The sequence below is a fragment of the Callospermophilus lateralis genome, chromosome 1 (assembly GCF_048772815.1).
Source record: "Callospermophilus lateralis isolate mCalLat2 chromosome 1, mCalLat2.hap1, whole genome shotgun sequence".
In the NCBI taxonomy this organism is placed as follows: domain Eukaryota; kingdom Metazoa; phylum Chordata; class Mammalia; order Rodentia; family Sciuridae; genus Callospermophilus; species Callospermophilus lateralis.
In genome coordinates this window covers 7,003,149-7,026,581 of record NC_135305.1, presented here as the reverse complement: position 1 = coordinate 7,026,581, position 23,433 = coordinate 7,003,149, and the positions used below count along the sequence as shown (strand labels likewise).

Below are 23,433 nucleotides of genomic sequence, written 5' to 3'. Positions count from 1 at the left end.
AAGTCCTTGCCAGTGGCCACTGGGGCTGAGAGCAGGAATCTATTTTAAAAGAGGAATGGGAATTTTAGTCTTTGAAGCCAAGTTTATGAATGAAGAAACCAAGGATGGCAGCAACTTTAAGGCATATATTACTCTAGACACTGGTTCCTTTATGTTTTGATCCAAGAAAGTGAAATGGAAAAAAAAAATAGTGCTAAAATTTGGGTGAAAGAACAGCAGAGCCTTTCAGAGCCTAAATTTCACTTGGCCAGTGGTTGTCCTGACAGCAGGGAACTCCCTTGTACCGAACCAGAGCTCTCCAAGGTACCAATTCCTACAACATAGGCACCTACAGGGTGGCGGGCTCTTCCAGCCTGCCAGGGTCCTGTGGAGTTGGAGAGAGGAGTTTCTGCTTGTTGCCAACCTCCTATATACCCGAGGTATCATCATACCACATTCCATAGACTGTAAACAACATCCAGGAGATCACTATCCTGAAGGGGAAAAAGTTCCAGGTCTTTGTTTTTTATATACAAGGCATGAAGTGGATTGAAGAAATGAATTTGAGAGGGAAGTGGTTTGAATAAGCACTTGGAAAGCTTCCTTGTGTATATTCTTTATGGCCATCAAGATATGGATTTCTTGGGGCTGGGTTGTAGCTCAGTGTTAGAGTGCTTGCTTCACATGCATGAGGCACTGGGTTCGATCCTCAGCACCACATAAAAATCAATCAATAAAAATAAAGATATTGTGTTCATCTACAGCTAAAAAAATTGAAAAAAAGATGTGGATTTCTTGAAATTCTTATTGCATCTCTCAGCTGGGAGATCACTGCAGAAACATGAGAGGCAATGTCACATTAAGTATGGAAAGCAGGGCTTCCTCCACCAGCACACGAGCCCTGAGGCCTTCTGCAGCAAAGTGACAGGATAATCCTTCTCCTTTGAAGAGAAAGGAATTCCAATTGTGATACATATACAGTATCTGGAAATAAACAGTAAAATAGTGGCAGTTCACTAGCTAAGAGAGTCGTAAAGTACTGTCCTTGGAAGAGGAAAAAAAAACAACACCTTGTTTTCATGGAACAGAATGGAACAGAAGCCTAAATCCAGCATTGCTAACTCAGTTCCCTGAATGAACAGAGCCTTTTAAGATAATATCTGGCAACAGGAAGGTTACAAACAGCTTGGGCTAGGACAAGCTCCAACACTAACCTCCCTGAGAGCAAATGAAGGGCACCCCACACAGAACCCTTTATCGAACACCATTTTTGCCTGGGGCCTTTGCATCATGCAGTGTTCCTGCCCCAGCCTGGTACCTTATCTTCTGGATAAGGAGCACATTGTCTTTTAATCAATTTATTACTTGAAATGATGATATAGCCTGTCTGTGTGCTCTGTCAAGGCCATGATATATTTTCCTAGTGGTTTGGTTTTACAATAAATACAATAAATAGTTTCATTCTCTCCCCCCCCAAAAAGTACCAAGCTTTATAAGGCTCTTCTGTTGGATCCCAGTGGCTGTTTCTAGGCACCCTACATGGATTTCCTTATGAGGTGAGGAAGTCAGCATCCTGCACCATGGAGTAGGTGACGGTTTTCTGCTTTGCATTTCATTGGGTAGCAGATTTCTTCACTCAGCATCTTCTCCCTGCAGCCCTTGAGCTTGTTCGCTGTTGTCTGTATAATAATCTCACACGGGCCTCAGCCTTCTTTGCTTCACCCCCAGGGATGCTCCAGCTTATCAATACTTTCCAAAGACTAGTCCCTGGAGTGGCTGTGTTTTTATGTGGCCTGCCAACACTGAGAGAGTTGGGGGTATTATTTCTAGGAAATAATAACTGTTTTTTTGCACAACTGGTTCCTATTGAGTTTCAGCTTAACCAAACACTCCAGGTCATTTTCTACTGAAATCACCCTCTTTAGAATGCCTCCCGTCTACTTCTCTAATATTTAATTTTGGGAAACACTATCACTAAAGAATTTTCAAAATAATCATTCCTATGGTGTTAGTTCAGTGTTTAAGCTAGTCTAAGTTATTTTGCTTATTGTTTTTAGTATGTCTCACTGCGAATATTATTAATAATTTTTTTCTAATAATTAAGGAGAACATATCAAATCCATAACTAATGGCATGATTTTAATAGAGCTTTTGATACTGTTTCCCAACATTTTTAAAAGAAAGCTTATATTTGTTTGGAATATATCATGGTGATGCTAGAAGAACAATTAAACAATAGAGATAAAATTCTCAAAAAATGTAAATTGTACAAGCAGAAAAGTTGAAGAGGTCCAGCCAATGACCTTGCTGACATTCACTACAACCGGCATCTGCAAAGTGGTTCTTTGTGGATTCCGAACCCCAGAGAAGCAATCCAGTTTGGAAAACATTAACATAATAAGCATATTTTTAGAAACCAGTCCTTTTTTGGGGACCAGCACTGTAGACTGTCCCCTGGCTCTGTGCTGAGAAGCCCACATTTTCCCTGAGTGCAGGAACAGTCCTGGGAGAGCTGTGTGGAGCGCCCGGCTTATCTTTTCCACTAAGACTCACAAGTGCCCTTTTCTCATCCTGGCTCCCCAAGGGGAAGGGGGAACCAGGCAGCCGTTAGCTCAGCTCATCTGAGCTTGTCTGTGAGCAGGCAGGTGGCACAGGAAGGGGAGGAGCTTGGCCTGAGGTGGAGCTCTCAGTCAGGAAGCCCTGGGCATCCAGGACCTGAGGGAGGTGAAGGTGAGCGTCCCGGGGGATGGCCATGAGCACAGGGGACTCAGGTGACATGTTCCAGGGATGGGTGCTGAGCAGACGGCCTGCGAGGCCTGGGGTGGATGCAGTGGGGGTAGCCAGAAAATGAGAGTCCCTGCTTGGGAGCAGTGCTCCTCCCAGACTGCTCTTGCCCTCTGTCTGTGACTCGTGACTCCTGAAGGAAGCTGAGGATCCTGTGCCAAGCGTAGAAACAACCCCATCAGCACGTTGCTCCCTCCACCGTCAGCATGAAACCTGGCCTTTGTTCTCAGGGACAGGCTGGGCCTGTCCTCCATCTCTTCCCGTCTTACCCCATTTTCTCTCACTCTTTGGGATGCATGGCCTGTGTTCAGCTCTGGCAAGTGTTGACAAGAAATGATCTCAATCTGGTTGGAAGGACGAGACTTACCCTTGTGACCTAAATGAGGGATAGAATGAGTCAGGACCGGCTTTTAGGGCCCACAATGAATGGGACAGAAGTCAGGGCCAAGGGGGTTGTGGGAGGAACCAGGTAGGGGGCCCTGTTACAGTGGAGGAGGGAGGTGGAGGGTGGGAGATCTCGAGGGGTGGGGGATGTTGTTACTATCGCTCACCTTGCCTCCCCTCAATCTGAAGTGCTCACTCTCACACTCTTGTCCCTTCTCAATATCCAGGCAACTCTTCCCATGGCATTGCTCTGGGACTTGTGAGCCCCTAAGGAAAACCAGTCTCTGTATCTTATGGCAAAATCTTATAATTTATCAGTTTACCTAACGACCAAATTGGGGCTCTACAGAGAAATAAAATTGGATGTCAGAGCAAAGTGTGATCCTTGAAAACAATAAAAATTTTTGACACAGACATCCCCTTAATGCTTCCAATCTGAGGGCCACTGATGCCTGTGGCTGGCCTTGGGTTGAGAGTAGCAGCAGGTCAGCTCTGCAGGCCCAGTTGCAGAATCAGGACCATGGGGTGGGGCCCTGGGCAGGAGTGGAGGACACGCCAACTGACCTCCTGCAGGTGGTGTCCAGCCTCCCGCCTTGGGGTGTCAGCATTGAAAGCAATCTCCCCTTCCATTGCCTGGATGCTTCTGGTAGGTCTTGGTAACAGTGTGCGGCAATTTTGGAAACAAGTTTATTTTCTCCAAGGACAGTGCTTGCTGTGGCCCTTCACCTACTTCCAGTGTTCCCCCCCAGAATGATCCTCACATCATGGGCAGTTTTCTTGGCACCTTCACATCAGAAATTTCCAAGGGAGGTGATCCACTGTCCATGAGAGTTCAAAGCAATGATTCATTCACTGCTCCCCACACTCTCACTCTAAGAAGTTACCTACCTACCTTTTTTTAAAAAATAAAAAATGTTAAATTCCCTTGATATCTCCACCAATCCACACTCAGGATTTATTCTACCTTCCCTATTTCCTCATGTGTAACTTGTTTGTCCAGTGTTATTTGTGATATATTTACACATTTGTTCAATTCTTATACATATTATTAATCCATATATACATGAGAAACAAATTTGCCAAACAGAGCACAATATTTGTACAGTTTGTTCTACAGCTTTTGAAAACACATTATGTCTTTGCTTCTAATTTCTTTTTGTTGTTGTTACCTGCATTGACAAATTTCTCAAATGCCCTTAGTAAGTGACGTGGAGATATTAGGATTTTAGTAGAAAACTGTTTCCCCATTACATAAGTTGCTGGCTTTGGTGCTTAGTAGATGAAAGAAAGAGAGAGACAAAGAGACAGAGAGAGGGAGAAGGAGGAGGAAATAGATGGAAAAACATGTTTCATTTCATATTTGATAGAATATTCCTCACTTGGGCAGTTGTTGGTGGATTATATTAATAATTTTCCTCTTGGTGAACCTCCTCTCTTACTACTCTAGTTTTCTAAAATAAATCCCATTTGGTCATGATGTATCATTTCAAAAAATGTTGTAGGATCCATTTTTTATATAATTTTATATTAAACTTGGCACTGGTATCATACATGAGATTCATCTGTAGTTTTCTTCTTTTTTTGCCTTCTATTTTTTAATTAAAAATCATATTTACTTAGAAGCACTCAGAATATCAATAAGATGATTGTAGCTTGTTTTCTGTTTTGCTTTTGTTTCTTTGCAATTAGAGTTGGATTCATTTAGTAACATAATTTTATATAAGCTACATCTGAGACAACTGAAGATGAAAACCTACAAACTTCATATGTAGCCAATTTGTGCTAAGCCCCAATATGAGCCTGCTTTAAACTTCCATGCCCGTTTTGACCTTCATACTATACCAGTCCAGGTTGGTGGCTACCAAGACTGGGCTGTTTAAAAAGACATGTTATGTCGCATTGACTATACAAAAAAAAAGACAAAGCACAGTTTTAAAATAAATCTTTCACAGCCTTATATTTCAATATTTTTTTCTTTAAAAGGAATGAGGTATGAATGAAATTATGGCATTCGCCAGTAAATGGATGGAGCTGGAGAATATCATGCTAAGTGAAATAGCCAATTTCCCAAAACCAAAAGCTGAATGTTTTCTCTAATATTAGTTACTAATTCACAATAAGGTGTGGAGGGTGCTAGGGAAGAATAGATTTACTATGAATAAGGTAGAGGGGATTGATGGGAGGGAAGGGGGCACAAAGACACTGACAAAAATATAAAAAATAGAGTGTAAAAGTCTATCTCCAAGGCTATTATTTATAAAAGCCAAAGGAGAGGAGGATCCTCAAAGATGGGTAGAACAAGCTCATCCCAGGCTCATGAGTCGTTCGAGCTGATCACAGGCTCACCAGGAGCAATGCTGCACACGACTGGAACATCTCCAGGTTACATTGTGGAGCAAAGCCTGTGAGGCAAATAAAGTCATGCCTCGGATGCCACCACCCAGCTAATAAGGGGTACAAGAAAAGTTCTTACTGTGTCTGGAGGAAGGGGACGAGGTGACAATCACAAGGACAGAAGCCAAACTTCTTCCAATTGGCTTTTGTAGATTTGATTTTAGAACGATACAAGTGTTGTATATGATTTCATGGAAAACTATATTGAAATTAATTCTCCAAAATAAAAAAAAGAGCAAGTGGCCATAACTGTGTACCCATGTGTATTTAAAACACACTCATTTCACTGACCATCCCTAGCACAATACCCAGAGATCAAAAAGAACTAAAAAGTGCCTTTAAATTCTACATTGTCATAATGTTGGCAATGATATTGGTCTCACTATCCTCAAAGCATCATGTGGTGTCTGTGTTGGATACACACACACACACACACACACACACACACACACACTTAAAAGGCCGAGGGCAAAGCAAGCCACACCCAGTTGCCTAACTAGCTCCTGTGCTCAGTGTGGTCATCAGAACTGCTTCCCTACAAAAGAAGTCAAGGATTCCTGGGGTAATGACCAACTCAAAGTTTGGGGGGAAAATGCCTAACATGACGTGGGACCATCTTATTGGAGTTTCGCTGCATCCTGATTCAAACAGAATAAACTGAATACAACATGAATAATCCCGAGATCCATTTCAGAACCCAAGCCCCAGTTCCTCAGCTGGCGGGAGTGCTAATGGCCAAGAGCTTTCAGCTGACCCTGTCCCCTCCCTTGGCCATCCCCTGAAGATTGCCTTCAGATGGACAGGGTCGCCTCATCCAAGGTCATGCCGATGCTCAGGACAGCTCAAATCCCATGTCTGCTCAGTATAGAGGTACAGAGGCCTGCCCTGGCCCTGGTGTGGGATTCTCCAAGGGCCACCTTGGCTCCTGGGTCTTAGTGAGCTGGTTCAGGGGCCTGTGAATCATCACAGCCTGGTGCCCCCTGCTTCCTTCACTTCCTTCGGTGATCCTTATGATTTTATACTTGTATATCATTGCAGAATCTGCCCCCTGCTGCACTCAGCCTGAGACACCCAGAAAGTGCCTAATTGTCCTCCCTGAGCTAGCGGGAAGCTGTGGGGTCAGTGGGGAGGAGGGGTTCAGGTGGGCATCTCTGGGGATGAGGAGGTGGAGAGAGCCTGGGGGTGCTCTCCAGTGGCTGTGTCGTGTGGTCAGTGATTTCCCTCATGAGGAGCTGGTTTCACCGGCAGGGGATTCACACTTCTCCAGTTTAAAACCATTCCAGAGGCTTTGAAAGTGCAGACTCTGAATTAAATTCATAGATGCACTTATGAAGAATTTATGGACATTTTTATGCTATAGAGTTTTTCTTTAGGTATAGTGTACTGCTTCGAATTTTTTTCCTGTAATTTTTGTTGGGGAGATACAGTTGCACATAATGATGGAATTTGTGGTTACATATTAATACATGCACACAATGTAACAATATAATTTAGCCAGTATCATTCCCCAGTATCTCTCCCCTCCAACCTGCCCTCCCTCCCACTGGTATCTTTCCTCTACCGATTTTCATGAGATATCCTCACCTTTCCTTGCCTTTCTTTTTGCCACTTTGGCTTCCACATATGAGGAAAAAATATGCCCCTTGACTTTCTGAGTTTGGCTTATTTCACTTAATACAATGTTCTCAAGTTCCATTCATTTTCCTGCAATTGATATAATTTCATTCTTCTTTATGGCTGAATACAATTCCATTAGGTACATATAGCACACTTTCTTTTTCTGTTCATCCATTGACAGACACTTGGGTTGGTTTCATAGTTTGACTATTGTAAATTATGCTGCTATAAACATGGGTATGCATGTATCACAGTAGTAAGATGACTTTAATTCTTTAGGACAAATACCGAGGAGTGATAGAGCTGGGTCATAAGCATAGTCTTTTGGGGAGACTCTATACTGATTCATAGTGGTTGTACTAATTACCATCCCACCCACAGTGTAACAGTGTTCTTTTTCCTCCACATCCTCTCCAGCATTCATTATTGTTGGTATTCTAATGACTGCTATTCTCACTGATGTGAGATGAAATCTCAGTGTAGTTTTGATTTCCATTTCCCTAAATGCTAATGATGTTGAACATTTTTTCATGTATTTGTTAGCCATTTGTATTTCTTCTTTTGAGAAATATCTATTTAGTTATTTGCCCACTTATTAATCAGGTTATGTGGTTTTTAGGTGTTAAGTGTTTTGAATTCTATATATATACTAGATATTAATTCTCTGACAGGAGAGTAGCTAGCAAAGATCTTCTCCTATTCTGGAGGTGAGGTTCTCATTTTATATTCTTCTTTCCTTTGTTGTGCAAAAGCTTTTGAATTTTATGTCACTCTTTATTAACTCCTGGCATTACTTCCTGAGCTTTAGCATCCTATTGAGAGCGACGTTGCCTGTGTATACATAAAGGATTGTTGATCTTCTGTTTTCTTCTGCAAGTTGCACAGGTTCTGGTCTAATTCTGAGTTCTTTGGACCATTCTGAATTGATCTTTGTGTAGCATGAGCAATAAAGGTCGAGTCTCATTATTCTACATGTGCATAACAAGTTGTCCCAGCACCATTGGTCTCCAATGTATGTTTTTGGCACCTTTGTCAAGGATCAGATGACTGTAGATGTGTGAGTTTGTCTGCCTTCTTTTCTATACCTTTTGTCTGTGTATCTTTTTATGCCAGTACCATGCAATTTTTTTTACAATAACTCTGGGATATAATTTGAAATCAGGTATTGGAATGCTTCCAGCATTGCTCTTTTGGCTTACAATTGCTTTGGCTATTCTGCATTTTTTATTTGTTATTGTTATTATTGTTGTTGTTATTCCAGGATTGAACCCAGGGGTGCTTAACCACCGATCCATAGCCCCAGCCCTTTTTTATATTTTATTTTAGAGACAGTCTTTCTGAGTTGTTAGGGCCTTGCTAAGTTGCAGATCATGGCTTTGAACTCATGATTCTCCCGCCTCAGCCTCCTTAGCTGCTGGGATTCAGGCATGCACCACTAAGCCCAGTTGGTTTTTAGTATTCAAATGAATTTTAGGACTGTTTTTCCTAGTTCTGTGAAGAATGTCATTGGTATTTTGATGGGGACTGCATTGAATCTGTATATCGCGTTTGGTGGTATGGCCACTGTAACAATATTAATTCTGCCCATTGTGAACATAGGAGGTCTTTTCATCTTCTTGTGTCTTCTTCCATTTCTTTCTTTCAGAGTTTTAATGAGGGCCTGAGAGCAGATGCCATCACAGTGATGGGAGTGCAGGGGAGGGAGAGATGGGGTGGCAAGATAAGACTACATGAGGATTCAGTCCTACTCCTTATAACAAGTCAATTTGGGAGACCCATCTCAGGGTTGCAGGTGACCCACCTTAGTCTCTTCTAGGACATGTCCCCCCTTAGCTGAGGAACCCCCACTAGACCCCACCTCTTACCTGTCCCACACCTCTTAACATCATCATGCGGAGAACCAATTTCCATATAGGAAAGGGATGTCTGATTCATTCTACTGCATGAACCTTGGGGGGACACATTTAAACTCAACCGTGGCAGTTCCAAGCAGATGTTCAAGCTGTGCTCCTTTTGGATATATTATCACCATGAATTGTATTTATAAATGTCCTAATATCCAACTATTTTTTGCAATTTTACTTAGTAATGCAGGGTTAGTCCTTTAAATGACCGTTTTTTGATATTTGTTTATCATTTTTATAAATATTCGTAAGTGAACCCACCTTTGCTAGTTAACAGCACTTCAAAAATTGGTTTGTTTGCCCTAGCCTCTGCTGACTGTGTTCTCAGAGTCCCACCTTCATGAAAAATGATAGACCTGGCAGAGGACTGCATTTTGACATATCATACAGACATGGAGTGTAACTTGCCATTCTTGTGGTTGTACATGGCATGGAGTTACTGGTTGTGTATTCATATATGAACATAGGAAAGTGATGTCTGATTCATTCTACTGCCTTTCCCATTCCCGTCCCTCCTTCATTCCCCCATCCCCTGTTCCAATCTTCTAATGTCTTCTTCAGTTTCTTTCTTTAGCCTTCTGTAGTTTTCACTGTAGAGGTCTTCACCTCTTGTTAGATTGATTCTCAAGATTTTTTTTTTTTGAGATGGTTGTGAATGGGATAGCTTTCTTAACTTCTCTTTCAGCTGATTTATCATTGGTGTAGAGGAACATGGTTATTTATGTGTGTTAATTTTATATCCTGCTACTTTCCTGAATTCATTTTTGAGTTCCAGAAGTTTTCTGGTAGAGTGTTTTGGGTCTTCTAAATATAGAGTCATGGCATTGGCAAAGGTATAGCTTGAGTTCTTCTTTTCCTATTCGTATCTTTTAATTTCTTTCTTTTGCCTAATGCTCTGGATAGAGTTTCAAGGCCTATATTTAGTAGGACTAATGAAAGAGGGCATCCCTGATTGTTCTAATTTTTAGAGGGAATGCCTTCCATTTTTCTCCATTTAGAATGATGTTGGCCTTGAGTTTAGCATACATTACTTTTGCAGTGTTGAGGTTTACTGCTACTGTCCCTAATTTTTCTAGTGTTTTCAACATGAATGCACGCTGTATTTTGTCTAGTGCTTTTCCTGCATCTGTGGAGATAATCATGTGATCCTTGATTTTAAGTCTGTTGAGTGGTGAATTATATTTATTTATTTCCATATGTTGAACCAATTTTGCATCCCTGGGATGAGCCCACTTGGTCATGGTGAACTATCTTTTTAATATGTTTTTGGATATGATTTGCCAGCATTTTATTAAAAATTTTTGTATCTATGTTCATCAGGGATATTGGTCTGAAGTTTTCATTCCTTGATGTGTCTTTGTCTGCTTTTGGTATCAGGGTCATACTAAATTCACAGAATGTTTGGAAAGGTTCTGAAGGAAGGTTTTTGGGAGATAGTTAGTATTACTTGAGGTCAGGAGGATGGGTCTCCACCATGGTGTAAGTGTCCTACTTTGGGGGCCATATCAGATCCAAATCATAACAATATTTAAGTACAATCCATTTTCATCATGTATATTTATTAACTTTCATGAGTGTGTTTGATGAGCATGAATAACTCAGGCTTTTTGATGAGTTTTGAAGCTACTGAGTGAGTCTGTGCCTGTAAAAGCCCACCTTGGCACACGTGACCACTGCTGTTGTATGAATAATGAACTATTTTTTGTCTCTGATCCAGAAGTCTGATGTCTTCTACCAGAATCCATGGAACTGTCAGCAGGCCAACTTGTGGGCTTACAAGTGGCATAAATCATACCCTTCACTGTTCCTGACAGTCCCTCAGTCTGATACAATGTAGATGGATGTGTCAGCAGTGGGTCCATGACACTGTGATCCCTCAAGATAGTATATTGCTGAGATTTTACAGGGAGAAGAGGCAGGTGAGAGAGTAAAACCTCATTACATTTCTAAATCTATTTGGTATGTGGCCAATAGAATATAACAGTGGTTAACTGCACAGATAGTCCCCCAAATATGGGTATGCTACTTCTAATTTTTAAGATGCAGGTCACTGTCTTCTGTATAGGTTATAACTTTGACACATAAACTAGATAACTATTGCACACACACATATACACAAAAGAAAATGCAGCTGGGTAGGGTGGTGTACATCTGTAATCCCAGCAGCTTGGGAGGCTGAGGCAGGAGGATCACAAGTTCAAAACCAGCCTCAGCAACTTAGCAAGACCCTAAGCAACTCCTGAGACCCTGTCTTTAATAAAATATAAAAAGGACTGGGGGTGTAAGTCAGTGGTATGGCACCCCTGAATTCAATCCCTGGTACCAAAAAAAAAAAAAGAAAGAAAAAGAAAATACATCTGATTTCACTTCTAAGTGTGAACGGAAAATGAACAAATAGCAGAAATGAAATTCAAAAATGTAATAAAACGTGATATATCAGGACCAATAAAGTTTCTTGTAATGAAAACATGGATTACTATTGGGGAACCTATACAGGTCATTGTATTAATAAATATAAGGACAAAATCATTTGATTATCTTTCATTGATGAAAGACATCAAGCAAAATTCAAACAGTGTTTTATGTGAAGATAATTAAATAGGGGTTAGTGGTATATTTATTATCTTTAGCCACAATAATGCTTCCAAACCAATGACTGGCTCCCTGTCTGTCACTTGCATGTTTGTGTTTGGTTGGGTTTCAGTGGACTGAAGCTGGCCCAGCTCAGCAGCTCTGGACCTCTCTGTGGCTCTCTGGGGTATTAGTCAGAGTTAGAGAAACAGAATCAATTGCATCCATCTATATTTTCTCTGAATCTGTGTCTACATAGATACATAGAGCCTTCCCTCTGTGTTCGCAGATTCCACAGCCGCGGATTCAGATCAGAAACGCAATAGGCACACATCATTGCCTCTGAGCTTTTTCCTTGTGCTTTTTCTCTACAAAACAGCAATGGACACACAGTTACAATTGTATTAGGTATCATAAGTAATGAAAAGAATTCTTAAAGTGAAGGGATCATATGTGCAGGTTATACTGAAATGCAATGCCATTTTATTTTATTTATTTATTTATTTATTTATTTTATTGTTGGTTGTTCAAAACATTACATAGTTCTTGATATATCATATTTCACACTTTGATTCAAGTGGGATATGAACTCCCATTTTTACCCCATATACAGATTGCAGAATCACATCAGTTACACTTCCATTGATTTATATATTGCCATACTAGTGTCTGTTGTATTCTGCTGCCTTTCCTATCCTTTACCATCCCCCCTCCCCTCCCCTCCCCTCCCCTCTTCTCTCTCTACCCTCTCTACTGTAGTTCATATCTCCCCCTTGTATTATTTTTCCCTTTCCCCTCGCTTCCTCTTGTATGTAATTTTGTATAACCCTGAGGGTCTCCTTCCATTTCCATGCAATTTCCCTTCTCTCTCCCTTTCCCTCCCACCTCTCATCCCTGTTTAATGTTAATCTTCTTCTCATGCTCTTTGTCCCTACTCTGTTCTTAGTTACTCTCCTTATGTCAAAGAAGACATTTGGCATTTGTTTTTTAGGGATTGGCTGGCTTCACTTAGCATAATCTGCTCTAATGCCATCCATTTCCCTCCAAATTCTATGATTTTGTCATTTTTTAATGCAATGCCATTTTATATAAAGGACTGAACACCTACAAAAAATTTTCGGCAGATACCAAGGAACAATTTTTTTTCTCATTTATTTATTTTTATTCTTATCTGTATTGAAAGAGAGAGAGACAGGAAGATGAAGAGAAAGAAGGGAGAGAAAGAGAGACACTTATTTAAAGGAATTAGCTCACACAATGGTGGGGACTGGCAAGTACAAGGTCCAACCCACAAGTTGTCAAGTGTCAGGCTGGAAAGCAGCTCAGAGTTAAGGTCTTGAGTCCACAGTCCACAGGGCAAGCCAGCAGTCTTAATCTCAGGCAAGGCTTCTACTTTGCAGTCTTGAGGCTGAATTCCTTGTTCTTTGGGAAACTTCAGTCTCTGATCTTAAGACTTTCAACGGATTGGATGATGCTCACCCACATCATGGAGGGTGACCTGCTTTACCCAAAGCCTCCTGGCTTCTTGTCGATTGCAGCTAACAGTACCTTCATACAAGCATCTGGGGAATATTTGACCCAATACCTGAGTACAGCAGCCTAGACAAGTTGGCACACTAAGCCAACCATCACATCACATGTGGGCTGTCTGGGGTCCCTCTGCTCTGTGTCATTTGTCCTTTTCCTGAATCAGCAGACTGCTCCCACTCCTACAGAAGTAACACGCATGTGAAAAAAGAACAGAGAATCTTGTCCAGTAAGCAAGGGCCTGTAGGAAATGTCTGGGTGAAGGGTTTTTATGGCATTGCAAATTAAAAACTGCTCCTTGCTGCTGCTCAGCTCTTACTATTGCTTTGGACAGAGTAGTAACATCGGGTGCTGTGAACTTGGGGTCATTCTTTCTGAACCACAGGGTGCTCCTGGTGGGACCCGTGCACTGTGTTCAGCACTTCAGACTGTTCAGATTTGGGCTGTGGGTTCAAATCCCAGGAGGACAGCCTGCAGCTCTGCCTTGGCTAAGAAGTGTGACGGTCCACTGCCTCCAGTCCTCCACTTCAAAAACCAAGGATAGGGTATGCTCCCCATCCCAGGACTCCTATGTGGTTTAAATGAGTTAACTTATGTAAAGTTCTTAAAGCAGTGCCTGGTACACAGAAAGTGCTCTTTGCATATTAGTCATTATTGATCATTCTTTCTGTAAACCACATTTTTGTTTTTCTGTAGCTATTTCTCTGTAACTGGGACTGACCTTTTCTTGCAAAAACCCCAGGTTGGATGGTGAATCCAAAGCTGTGGGTGTTCACCAAAAACCATGTGTTCCTCCAGTCCTCACTGCTCTTGCAGTTAGTTGGGCCAGGTATCCAGGTTCTGGTCAAGAGATGTGGATTAAGAAACAGGCAACGAGAAAGGCCACAGCTCAGGTTCTGTGTAGATGTGTTCTGTTTAAGAGCTTAACACACAGGGGTGCTTCCTCAACAAAACAATGTGACTTGGATGGCAGGAAATGAGGGCCAAATACAAAACGTAATCAATAACACAACAGAACGTAAAGTGAAATGGGACCTGTGAGCTGTAAACTCGAAGTGAAGGCTAGTTGCAAATGAAGATGTCTGCCATGCCCTCTGGGACCTAAGTTGCAGATGGAGCCAGAGATCCCAGGATGGGGCTAATGTGGCCTCCTACAATAGCACCAGCACCTGCCTCTTACTTATGCAAACCCTCCCCGGAGTAAAGTCATTTGATTTCAGTCCCTGGAATTTCCATATTGAATTTACAATAAGTTCTTCCAGAAAAGAAATCGTCAAAAGTGAGAGTCTGAGCTGGGCCTGGTGGTTCACTCCTGTACCTCGGAGGTTGAGGCAGGAGGATGTGAGTTCAAAGCCAGCCTCAGCAACTTAGAAAGGCCCTAAACAATTCAGTGAGACCCTGTCTTTAAATAAAATACCCCAAAACACATCTGGGTATGTGCCTTAGTGGTTGAGTGCCCCTGGGTTCAATCCCCGGTGCCAAAGAAAAGAAAGAAAATAAAGTGACAAGCTGGAAAAACATTCAACATTAGATTTACATTCTGTATCAGTCAGGTTAGGTCCAATTATGCTGCAGTAATAAACACTTCCAAACTCTCAGTGTCTGAATGCTAGCCTGATCTTTGCACTGCTCTGTTGCAGGTCTGGGTAACTCCAAGTTCAGCTTGCAGAAAATGCCAAATATTGGAATTAAAATTAGATGACTGTTTCAATTATGGGCTAAGCAACAACATTTTCATTACTTAGGCAATAGAAGACATGGTAAATAGCTATATAATACCTTTAAGAATTGACCAAGTGAAGGCATTTGCAGAATAATTTAAATTAGATGATTAGACGATTTACATACTGTGTAATGATTGTGGCAAACACTTTGTTCAATCAGAAGAGAACAAGAAAATTAGAACCACTGTCTTAGACTAACATTTTGGGGAGAATCTTCACAACCTAAATTACATGGTAACCTACGCTCAGAGGGTCTCAGGTCTTTCCTGCAATGGCCTCCTTTTGATTACTGTGGTCAGATCTGTGGGGAATGTCTTAGAAAACATATTTTTGATGATTTCTTTTGCTGAGAAGAAACTTTTTAGTTTGAATCCATCCCATTTATTGATTCTTGATTTTATTTCCTGTGCTTTAGGAGTCTTGTTAAGGAAGTCAGAGCCTAATCCAACATGATGAAGATTTGGGCCCACTTTTTCTTCAATTGGGCATAGGGTCTCTGGTCTAATTCCTAGGTCCTTGAGCCACTTTGAGTTCCAGTTTTCCCGGCACCATTTGTTGAAGAGGCTATCTTTTCTCCAATGTATGGCTTTGGCGCCTTTGTCTCGTATGAGATAACTATTTGTTAACTATATTTGTCTCTGTGTCCTCTATCCTGTACTGTTGGTCTACATGCCTATTTTGGTGCTGATATCATGCTGTTTTTGTTACTGTTTCTCTGTAGTATAGTTTAAGGTCTGGTACTATCATGCCTCCTGCTTCACTCTTCTTGCTAAGGATTGCTTTGGCTATTCTGGGTCTCTTATTTTTTCAAATGAATTTTGGGACTGCTTTTTCTACTTCTATAAGGAATGAAATTGGAATCTCATTGAATCTGTATAACACTTTTGTTAGTATGGCCATTTTTTACAATACTAATTCTTCTCAGCAAAAGAAGCAATGATTGAGTGAAGAGAGCTTACAATTTGGGAGCTCATTTTTGCCACATGCACATCAAATAGAGAACTAATCTCCAGGATATATAAAGAACTCAAAAAAATAACACCAAAAAACCCCACAAACAACCCAGTCAACAAATGGGTTAAGAAGCTGAACAGATACTTCTCAGAAGAAGATATACAATCAATCAATAAATGTATGAAAAAATGATCAACTTCTCTAGTAAATTAGAGAAATACAAATCAAAAGTACTCTAAGATTTCATCTCAATCCAGTCAGAATGGCAACTACTAAGGATACAAACAACAATAAGTGTTGGCGAGGATGTGGGAGAAAAGGTATACTTATACATTGCTGGTGGGAATGCAAATGGGTGCAACCAATCTGGAAAGCAACATGGAGAATCCTTGGGAAACTGCAAATGGGACCACCATTGAACCCAGTTCTCCCACTCCTAGGTTCATTCCCAAAGGACTTAAACATAGCATACTGCAGGGACACAGCCACATCAATGTTTATAGCAGCACAATTCACAATAGCTTAACTGTGGAACTAACCTAGATAGATGAACCAGCCCTTCAATAGAAGAATGGATAAAGAAGCTGTGGTGTATCTATACACAATGGAATATTGCTCAGCACTAAAAGAGAGTAGAATTATGGTATTTGCAGAAGAATGGATGGAATTGGAGAATATCATGCTAAGTGAAATAAGCCAATCCAAAAACCATAATGGGGGGCGGGCATAGAATGAGTGTAGAAACTTTGGATGGGGCAAGGGGAGGGGGGTAGGAATGATGGTGGAATGAGATGGACAACATTTCCCTAGGTACATGTATGATTGCACAAATGGTGTGACTCTACTTCCTGAACAACCAGAGAAGTGAAAAATTCGGCTCCCTCTTTACAATGAATCAAAGAGCTTTCTACTGTCATGTATAACTGATTAAAACTAATAAAAAATAAATGAAAAAAATCATACAAAAACATATCTTTGAAGTTCCTAGGTTTTTTCTTCCTTAGTTTGTCTCTAAAGTACTGTCCTTCCTCATAACATTGTTCTCCACAAGCCTACTGCAGTTTTCCTCTTGTCAGAGCAACATCAAAATTCTTCCCAGACACTTAAGCCTTAGAAAGAATGAGAACCGGGTCTTTCCTGCAAGAAGGTATCTAAGGAAGAAGCGACCTGGGAAAGAACAGAAACAGGGAACGTTTGCCCAGGCCTGAAGCAGGAGCCCTGGACGTGGACAAGCCTCCAGAAGGAGAGGCCAGCCATTGTGTCTCTGGCACAGACTTTTCTGAGCGACCCACTGCTCCTCCAGCCTCTGTGCTCGTTATTCCGGGTCAGGGTTCAATGGCTTCAGCAGGGGAATTCTGGTTTGTTCTATTCTGAGGTTACAAGTACAAGCGCCTGGTTTCCTGCCCTGGGCTCCTGCCCACTTCCTGCTCTGGGCCTCACAGCTGAAGCAGTCCTTTCGAGGGTGTCCTGGAGTTGGCTAGCATTTTGCTGAAAAGTGAACAGCAGATGTTCTCCATGAATTCCCTCATCTTTGCACTTTCCCGCTTCCTTGATTTACTCTCCCAAGGAGATGAGCATGTGTGGACCCCAGCAGAAGAGATAGAGAGGAGTGCACAGGGCTGTGTGGCCACAGAAGACCAGAAAGGAGGCCATTCCTCTTGTCTGTTGGCCGGCCTGGTGGTGAGTCTGCTTGTGTGTACATTCTTGTGTCTGCCTGTATTTTGTTTGTGTGTATGTGTGTGTTATGGGCGGGTGTGTGTATCCATTTCCATATTTGTGTATGTTGTGTGTGAGAGCTGTTTGTGTATGTGTGTTAGGAATCTTTGTGTTTGTGGTTGTGTGTACCCTTCTCTGTGTGTATGTGTGCAGGTGTGTGGGAGTGGTTCCTGTGTTGTGTGTGTGCCTTTGTGTTTCTGTGTGTGCTCTGTGTGTGTTTGAGGTATTATAGGAAGAACTGTGACTCAGAAGTTAGGAGCACTGTGTGCCCTGTGACCGGCTCCCTGCTTGGTGTGTGTCAAGCTGCTTCTGTGTGTTTCTCTTTCTTCCAGAGCAGCACAACAAGCTGGTGACATCTGCTCCATCTTCTGGAGACAATAAACATAGGGGGACCAGCAGGGTTGGTGCTGCTCAGAGCAGGGCCCTGGGGAGGCTGCCTGGTTCAGAGGGTGCAGACCCGTCCTTGGGCTGTGCTGGACACGGTGCAAACCACAAGTCCTGCTCGCAGTGCCTCAGGTGCTCCTCACTCCCTCCGCCCTGTCCTGCTGGCCACAGGCCTCTCCTAAGCCGCCTGTGTCCTTACAGTGGAATGAGGTTGCAATGGCACAGAGGTGCTTCAGTTTCCACTGGATGTAGGGAAGCTGGGGACAAAGCGCCTGGGAGGGTCTACAGTTAGCCAGCCACGTTCTCAGGGGTGGACGCAGTGGCCTGCTTGTCCCCTGGGGCCTGCTGACTAGGGGAGGACTCTGTTCTTGCCAGCGTGGGGCTGGCCATGACCCAGTGTGGCTGTCCACCTGTCCAGCTTCCTCTCTCCTTGAAGTCACGAAATCTTCCTGGGCCACCTCCATTCCAGCCTATCCTGTGAGAGCTAGCGTTCATTAAATGAAGTCACTGCTACAAAGCCCTGTCCACAGTGCTTCTCCACTGGCTAGCCCTTGGGATTTGCTGGAGGACTAAATAATCTGCAGGTGAACAGAGCAGGAGAGACAGCCCGCAGTGCTGTGTGGAGAGAAAGCCATGTTGGTCAAGGTCTCTGTAACTGGGCTTCCACGGTTCCCCTAGATTAACGGGGCTGTGCCTATCCTCCCATGTTCTGGAAAAGCAGTCAAGAGCCTTGTAATCTCCTCAATCCAGAGAAAATGACCCAGACACAGCACATGGGCTCTTGTCACACAGGACCACATTAAGCCCTGCAGAAGTGCTCAGCGCTCTCCTCGTGTGGCTCATGGAAGTCCTGGTTGAGATAATGTGACTCTGATTTTCAAAGAGGTCTAGGAGTTAAAAAGGTTATAAACATGTTGGGAGCATGTGGGGAGGGGCCTTCATGGTATCTTCCATGTCAGGCCCAACCTTCACCGTGAAGGGACATTGAGGCACAGGCTGTGAACTGATGGCCACATCACTGACACTGAGGTGTCTGGCTCACAGCAGGGCATTGTGAAGGTCCCATAGCTGTCTTCTGGGCCAGCTCTCAGCCCTCCCAGCCTTCACTGTTGCGCCTTCTCCAAAGATCAAGCCCAGATGGCTCTGTCTGTCCCCAAGAGTCAGCCCCTCCCCACAACTTCCTGCCCAAGTCCTGCAGGCCACTCAGCCATAGGAACCTACCTGCCACTCCAGGACACACAGCGTTAGGGTCACGCCTGCCTTGGTGTCTCTTCCACCCCTCCTCTCTCCCTGCACAACAGCTCCTGGACCCTGTCCACCCACCCACTTCGGGCTCCAGGCCAGCAGCCCTTTTCTCTGGGAAATCTCTTCAACTCATGATGGAGACCACCATGAGTCGGCCAGGGCAGGGGGCTAGGCCCTCTTCTCATGCAGTCCTCCCCAACCTTAAACCAACGCAGACATCTTCTGTCTGGCAAAGGAAGGCAAAAGGCAGCGTCCCTTAAAATGCAATTGAAAAATCAGTCAAATGGATCATTGCTTTCTCTAGGTGGAGGAAGACTATGTCCAGATTCCCCGAGAGACTTCTCCAAAAGAGCTGTGCCGGGAACCTACACCAGAGCTGTCAGGAGGTAAAGCCACTTTCCCAGCAGAGGGGGGGCGTGGGGTGTGCAGGTGGGACATGCTCCCCTTCCTAACCTTGGCTAAGGCCAGAAAGCCCTCGGTCCTCATGTCAGTGCTTATCTGGCTGTGAGTGACTGCTGCCAGGGCCATCAGGTGACCCTGGGAACAAGCAGAATGAACTCCGAGGCTGCTGCCCGTAACAGGGTTCAACCCTCTCCAAGCTCAGCTTGTCATCTCACCTGGGAGGGCGGAACTTAGGAATGCTGAACACTCCAGAGGAAGTCCCTCATGGTGTTTTAATGTACTGTACCAAAATGATTTTTTTACTTTATGAACTTGAAGAGCCTGGGCCATCAGGAAAAAGTCTATCATATAGGAAATTTCATATTAGGCCTTTTTTACCTCTTCTTACATAGGCTACGGTTCGATGTTACCTCAAAACTCCTCCCAGATCCCAGGCGATGTATCTGGCTCTGAGTCCCGTGATGGGAGCCAGCTCCACTGCTCAGCAGGGAATCCCTCGCTTCCCATGCCCTGTGTTGGCCAGAGGCCAGAATGAGTACCCCACACCCACTTCCTGGAAACTGCTCACTTGCTCAAATGCCTGTCCTGCCCTCTTGAGAAGCTGGAGGGAGCCAGAATTGGTCAGAGTGGGTCATCCCAGGGTGCAGAGGCAGGAGCAAAGCCCATGGGTGCTTAGGAGATTCAGGAGAAGACAGTGTCCAGCTGCCTTGGGGAGTCTTAGGAATGCTGAACACTCCAGAGGAAATCCCTCATGATTTTTTAATGTATTGTAACCAAAATGATTTTTTTGCTTTATGAACTTGAAGAGCCTGGGCCATCAAGAAAAAGTATATCACATAGCTCTGTGATCTGACATCCATCAGTGTCTTTCATGGGGACCAGACTTGGAAACCAACCAATATTTGCCACTTCTTTATGTGCATTTGGCCTTGGTGCCTTGCAAAGTCAGGAGAGGAGAATTCCCACCTGGCCTCCATCCCCAGTCATAGCTAAACATCTAGGTACCAAATTCCCAGGGTTAGGTGCACATCTCCAAGTCTCCTCTCTTGACCGATGGACCTGACATTCTACTGGAGGAGAATGTTCAGCCCCACCTTCAAGGACACGGGTTAAGCATGAGAGTCCAGGACAGGTCGCAGAGAGAGATCTCAGCCTGTGTCTCTCCCACCCCAACCTGGGACCACCTGCCCTCTGGGATGGAGTGCACCTACGGGCGTAGCTCCTGATGAGTGGAGAGGATGGGCCCTAACCCTGTTTCCTGTGTTTTTATGAATTTGTTGAATGCTTCTAGGTCTGAGGGATAAAGAACCTACTCCAAGGAAACTGGGGCTCATCCTGGTGGGGAAATCGGGAAGTGGGAAGAGTGCAACAGGGAACAGCATCCTTGGCAGGAGAGAATTTGAGTCTAAACTCAGCAGCAGACCAGTGACCACAACCTTCCAGAGAGGCTGCCGAGAGTGGGCAGGGATGGAACTGGAGGTGATCGACACCCCCGACATTTTGTCTCCTGGGGTCCAGCCAGGAGCGTCGGCTGCAGAGGTCTGTCAGGCCTGCACCTTCTCCTCCCTGAGGCCTCACGCGGTGCTCCTGGTGACACAGCTGGGCCGCTTCACCAGGGAGGATCAGCAGGCTGTCGGGCGCCTTCAGGAGGTCTTCGGATCGGGGGTCCTGGCTTACACCATCCTGGTGTTCACCCGGAAGGAAGACTTGGCAGGGGCCTCCTTGAAAGAATATGTGCGAGAGACCGACAACCAGAGCCTCGCCACGCTGGCTGTGCTGTGTGAGCAGCGCCACTGCGGCTTCAACAACAGGGCAGAGGGGCCGGAGCAGGAGGCCCAGCTGCAGGAGCTCATGCAGCAAGTGGAAGGCATCCAGTGGGAAAACGATGGCTGTCCTTACAGCAACAGGCTCCCCAATACCACCAGCAGAGCGCTGCTCAAAGAAGCACAGAAGGACAAATGACCCCAGAGCAGGGTTCTGAGGCGGCGATCAGTGGGGGGTCCTGCCTGGAAGTGCCTCCCAAGTGCAGAAAGCATTGAGAAGACTGACAGGTGCCTCCTGAGGAGCAGGCCCATTTGAGCAATGCTGGACATGAGCAGGAGATTTGCTCAGTGCTCCGCGCCCCTGTGTCCAGCAGGGCTACTTGCTCAATTCATCGAGCACCGCCTGGTCCCCTGGTCACAGCATCTGGTGGTTCACAGCATCTGGTGGAGCCTTGTTCCAGGGTGTCTGCTCAGAGCCTCCCTCCTCTCTATCCCAAAGCCCACTGTCCTCATATGGAACCTTCCATCCCATTAGCATTTCCTGGGGGCCCTTGTCTGCACCCTAATACAGCCAAAGCATCTTGAGGGCAGGCTTGCTGCTCTTTGCCTTCGCAGGGCTTCCTGGCCATTGGAGTCGGTTAGCATGGCCACAACCCAGTGTAGCTGTTGGCCTGGTGACTTCCCATCTCTTGGGCTTTGCTCTGGTGTCCAGCAGGGGTGGGTAGATGGCTGTTAAGTCACCTGCTGTGTGGAGGGAGGAAGGAACAGGGGCTCTGACACATGGGGAGGGATGGGCCTGGGTCCAGGGAGGAGAGTGAGCAGGAGCAGAGAGGGAGAAAGTTTCTCTTGAACTCTAACAAGTGAAGTCAGGGTCAGAGTATTCGAGAAGCTGGCCTTGGGCAAGTGTGTGGGCCCTAGCCCTGGCTGCAGGGTGTGGTGGCCCTCGAGGTGCCAGGTGGGCAGAGTGGGCAGCCCGACTCCCCCAAGGGGGACTTAGCCTGGGGTTACAGGTTACTTCCCTCTTACCTCGGGTTCCATGCCCGTCATTAGCTCTGCCCTGTGTACTGGAGGGTGAAGGCAGTTTTCAGCCCTGTGCCCAGCTTCTCCCTTGACAGTGGGGGGGGTCTGCAGGTGAACGGGCTCCCCAGCAAGGTATCTGTGGTGGGTTGACTGGAGGGAGGCAGGAAAGAAAGGGAACCTGCAACGGAAGGTGATGGGTGCCCTAAACATCTTGGGGGCACCGTCTGGTTTATAGGAGAACTCCCAATGCACGGGTGTCTTCCTGGGTGAGCCCCCTTGAGGCTGTTCCTGCACACCGGCTGTCAGGAGTGACAGTAGGCATGCTGAGAAGGGAGGAGGATGTTAGCCTGCCTCTGGCTTCTGATAGGAAGCTGTTCAACCACCTAAGCAAGCAGAGGTGTCTCAGAGGCACCTCAAATTCTTTGAGGCTCAAGATATTCCTGGGAATTGTGATTAACCAACTGATGGGAAGCCACAGGGAAAAGATCTCGCAATACAGCCCCTTCTCCATTCTTCAAGCCTTGAGGCAGAGGGCTCTGGCTGCCTTCCTCTGGAAGGGCGGGAAGTGGAGGTGGTGGTGACCCTGCTGAGGACCGTGGGAGATCAGCAGACACAGCCTTATCTGCCTGGTGGCTCCTCTGCTGGTTGGAGGTCCTCACAGACCCCAGGACCTGCACCTACCACTCAGACCTGCCTCACCAGGCTCTCCCAGAGGGGCAGCCTCCGAAGAAAGTGTAAATATGTCCCTGGCTCTTTCAGAGCAGAACAGAGTCATTTTGGTGTACAGTTGAGAGAGTCTTTGTGCCAGACCATTTATTGACTCGGCCATCCACTTCCTGCTGGACTGACTGGGCAGCATTTATCACCGATTCAATTCTCACAGTTCCTAAGATTTATGTCAAAGTTTTTATTTCTGTTCACATCTTCTACTTTTCCTATTTGAATAAAATATTGATTTGATGAAAGTAGCTTTGATTTATTATGGTGAGCCAATTTCCTCTTCAGACTACATTGTTGTTTTTTTTGTGGAGGGGGGGGGAGTGGTACCAGGCTACCAGGGATTGA

The 23,433-nt window shown here is 44.7% G+C and overlaps 1 protein-coding gene across 1 annotated transcript; it reads left to right on the top strand.

Annotated features, from left to right (window-relative positions):
- Positions 1 to 17,328: 17,328 nt before the first annotated feature.
- LOC143402104 (GTPase IMAP family member 6-like) lies at positions 17,329 to 21,547 on the top strand. The gene is made up of 3 exons (XM_076859575.2): positions 17,329 to 17,518; positions 19,488 to 19,569; positions 20,877 to 21,547. The coding sequence occupies exons 1-3, from the start codon at positions 17,345 to 17,347 to the stop codon at positions 21,545 to 21,547; spliced, it is 927 nt and encodes a 308-aa protein (XP_076715690.2). The 5' UTR covers positions 17,329 to 17,344.
- Positions 21,548 to 23,433: the final 1,886 nt, after the last annotated feature.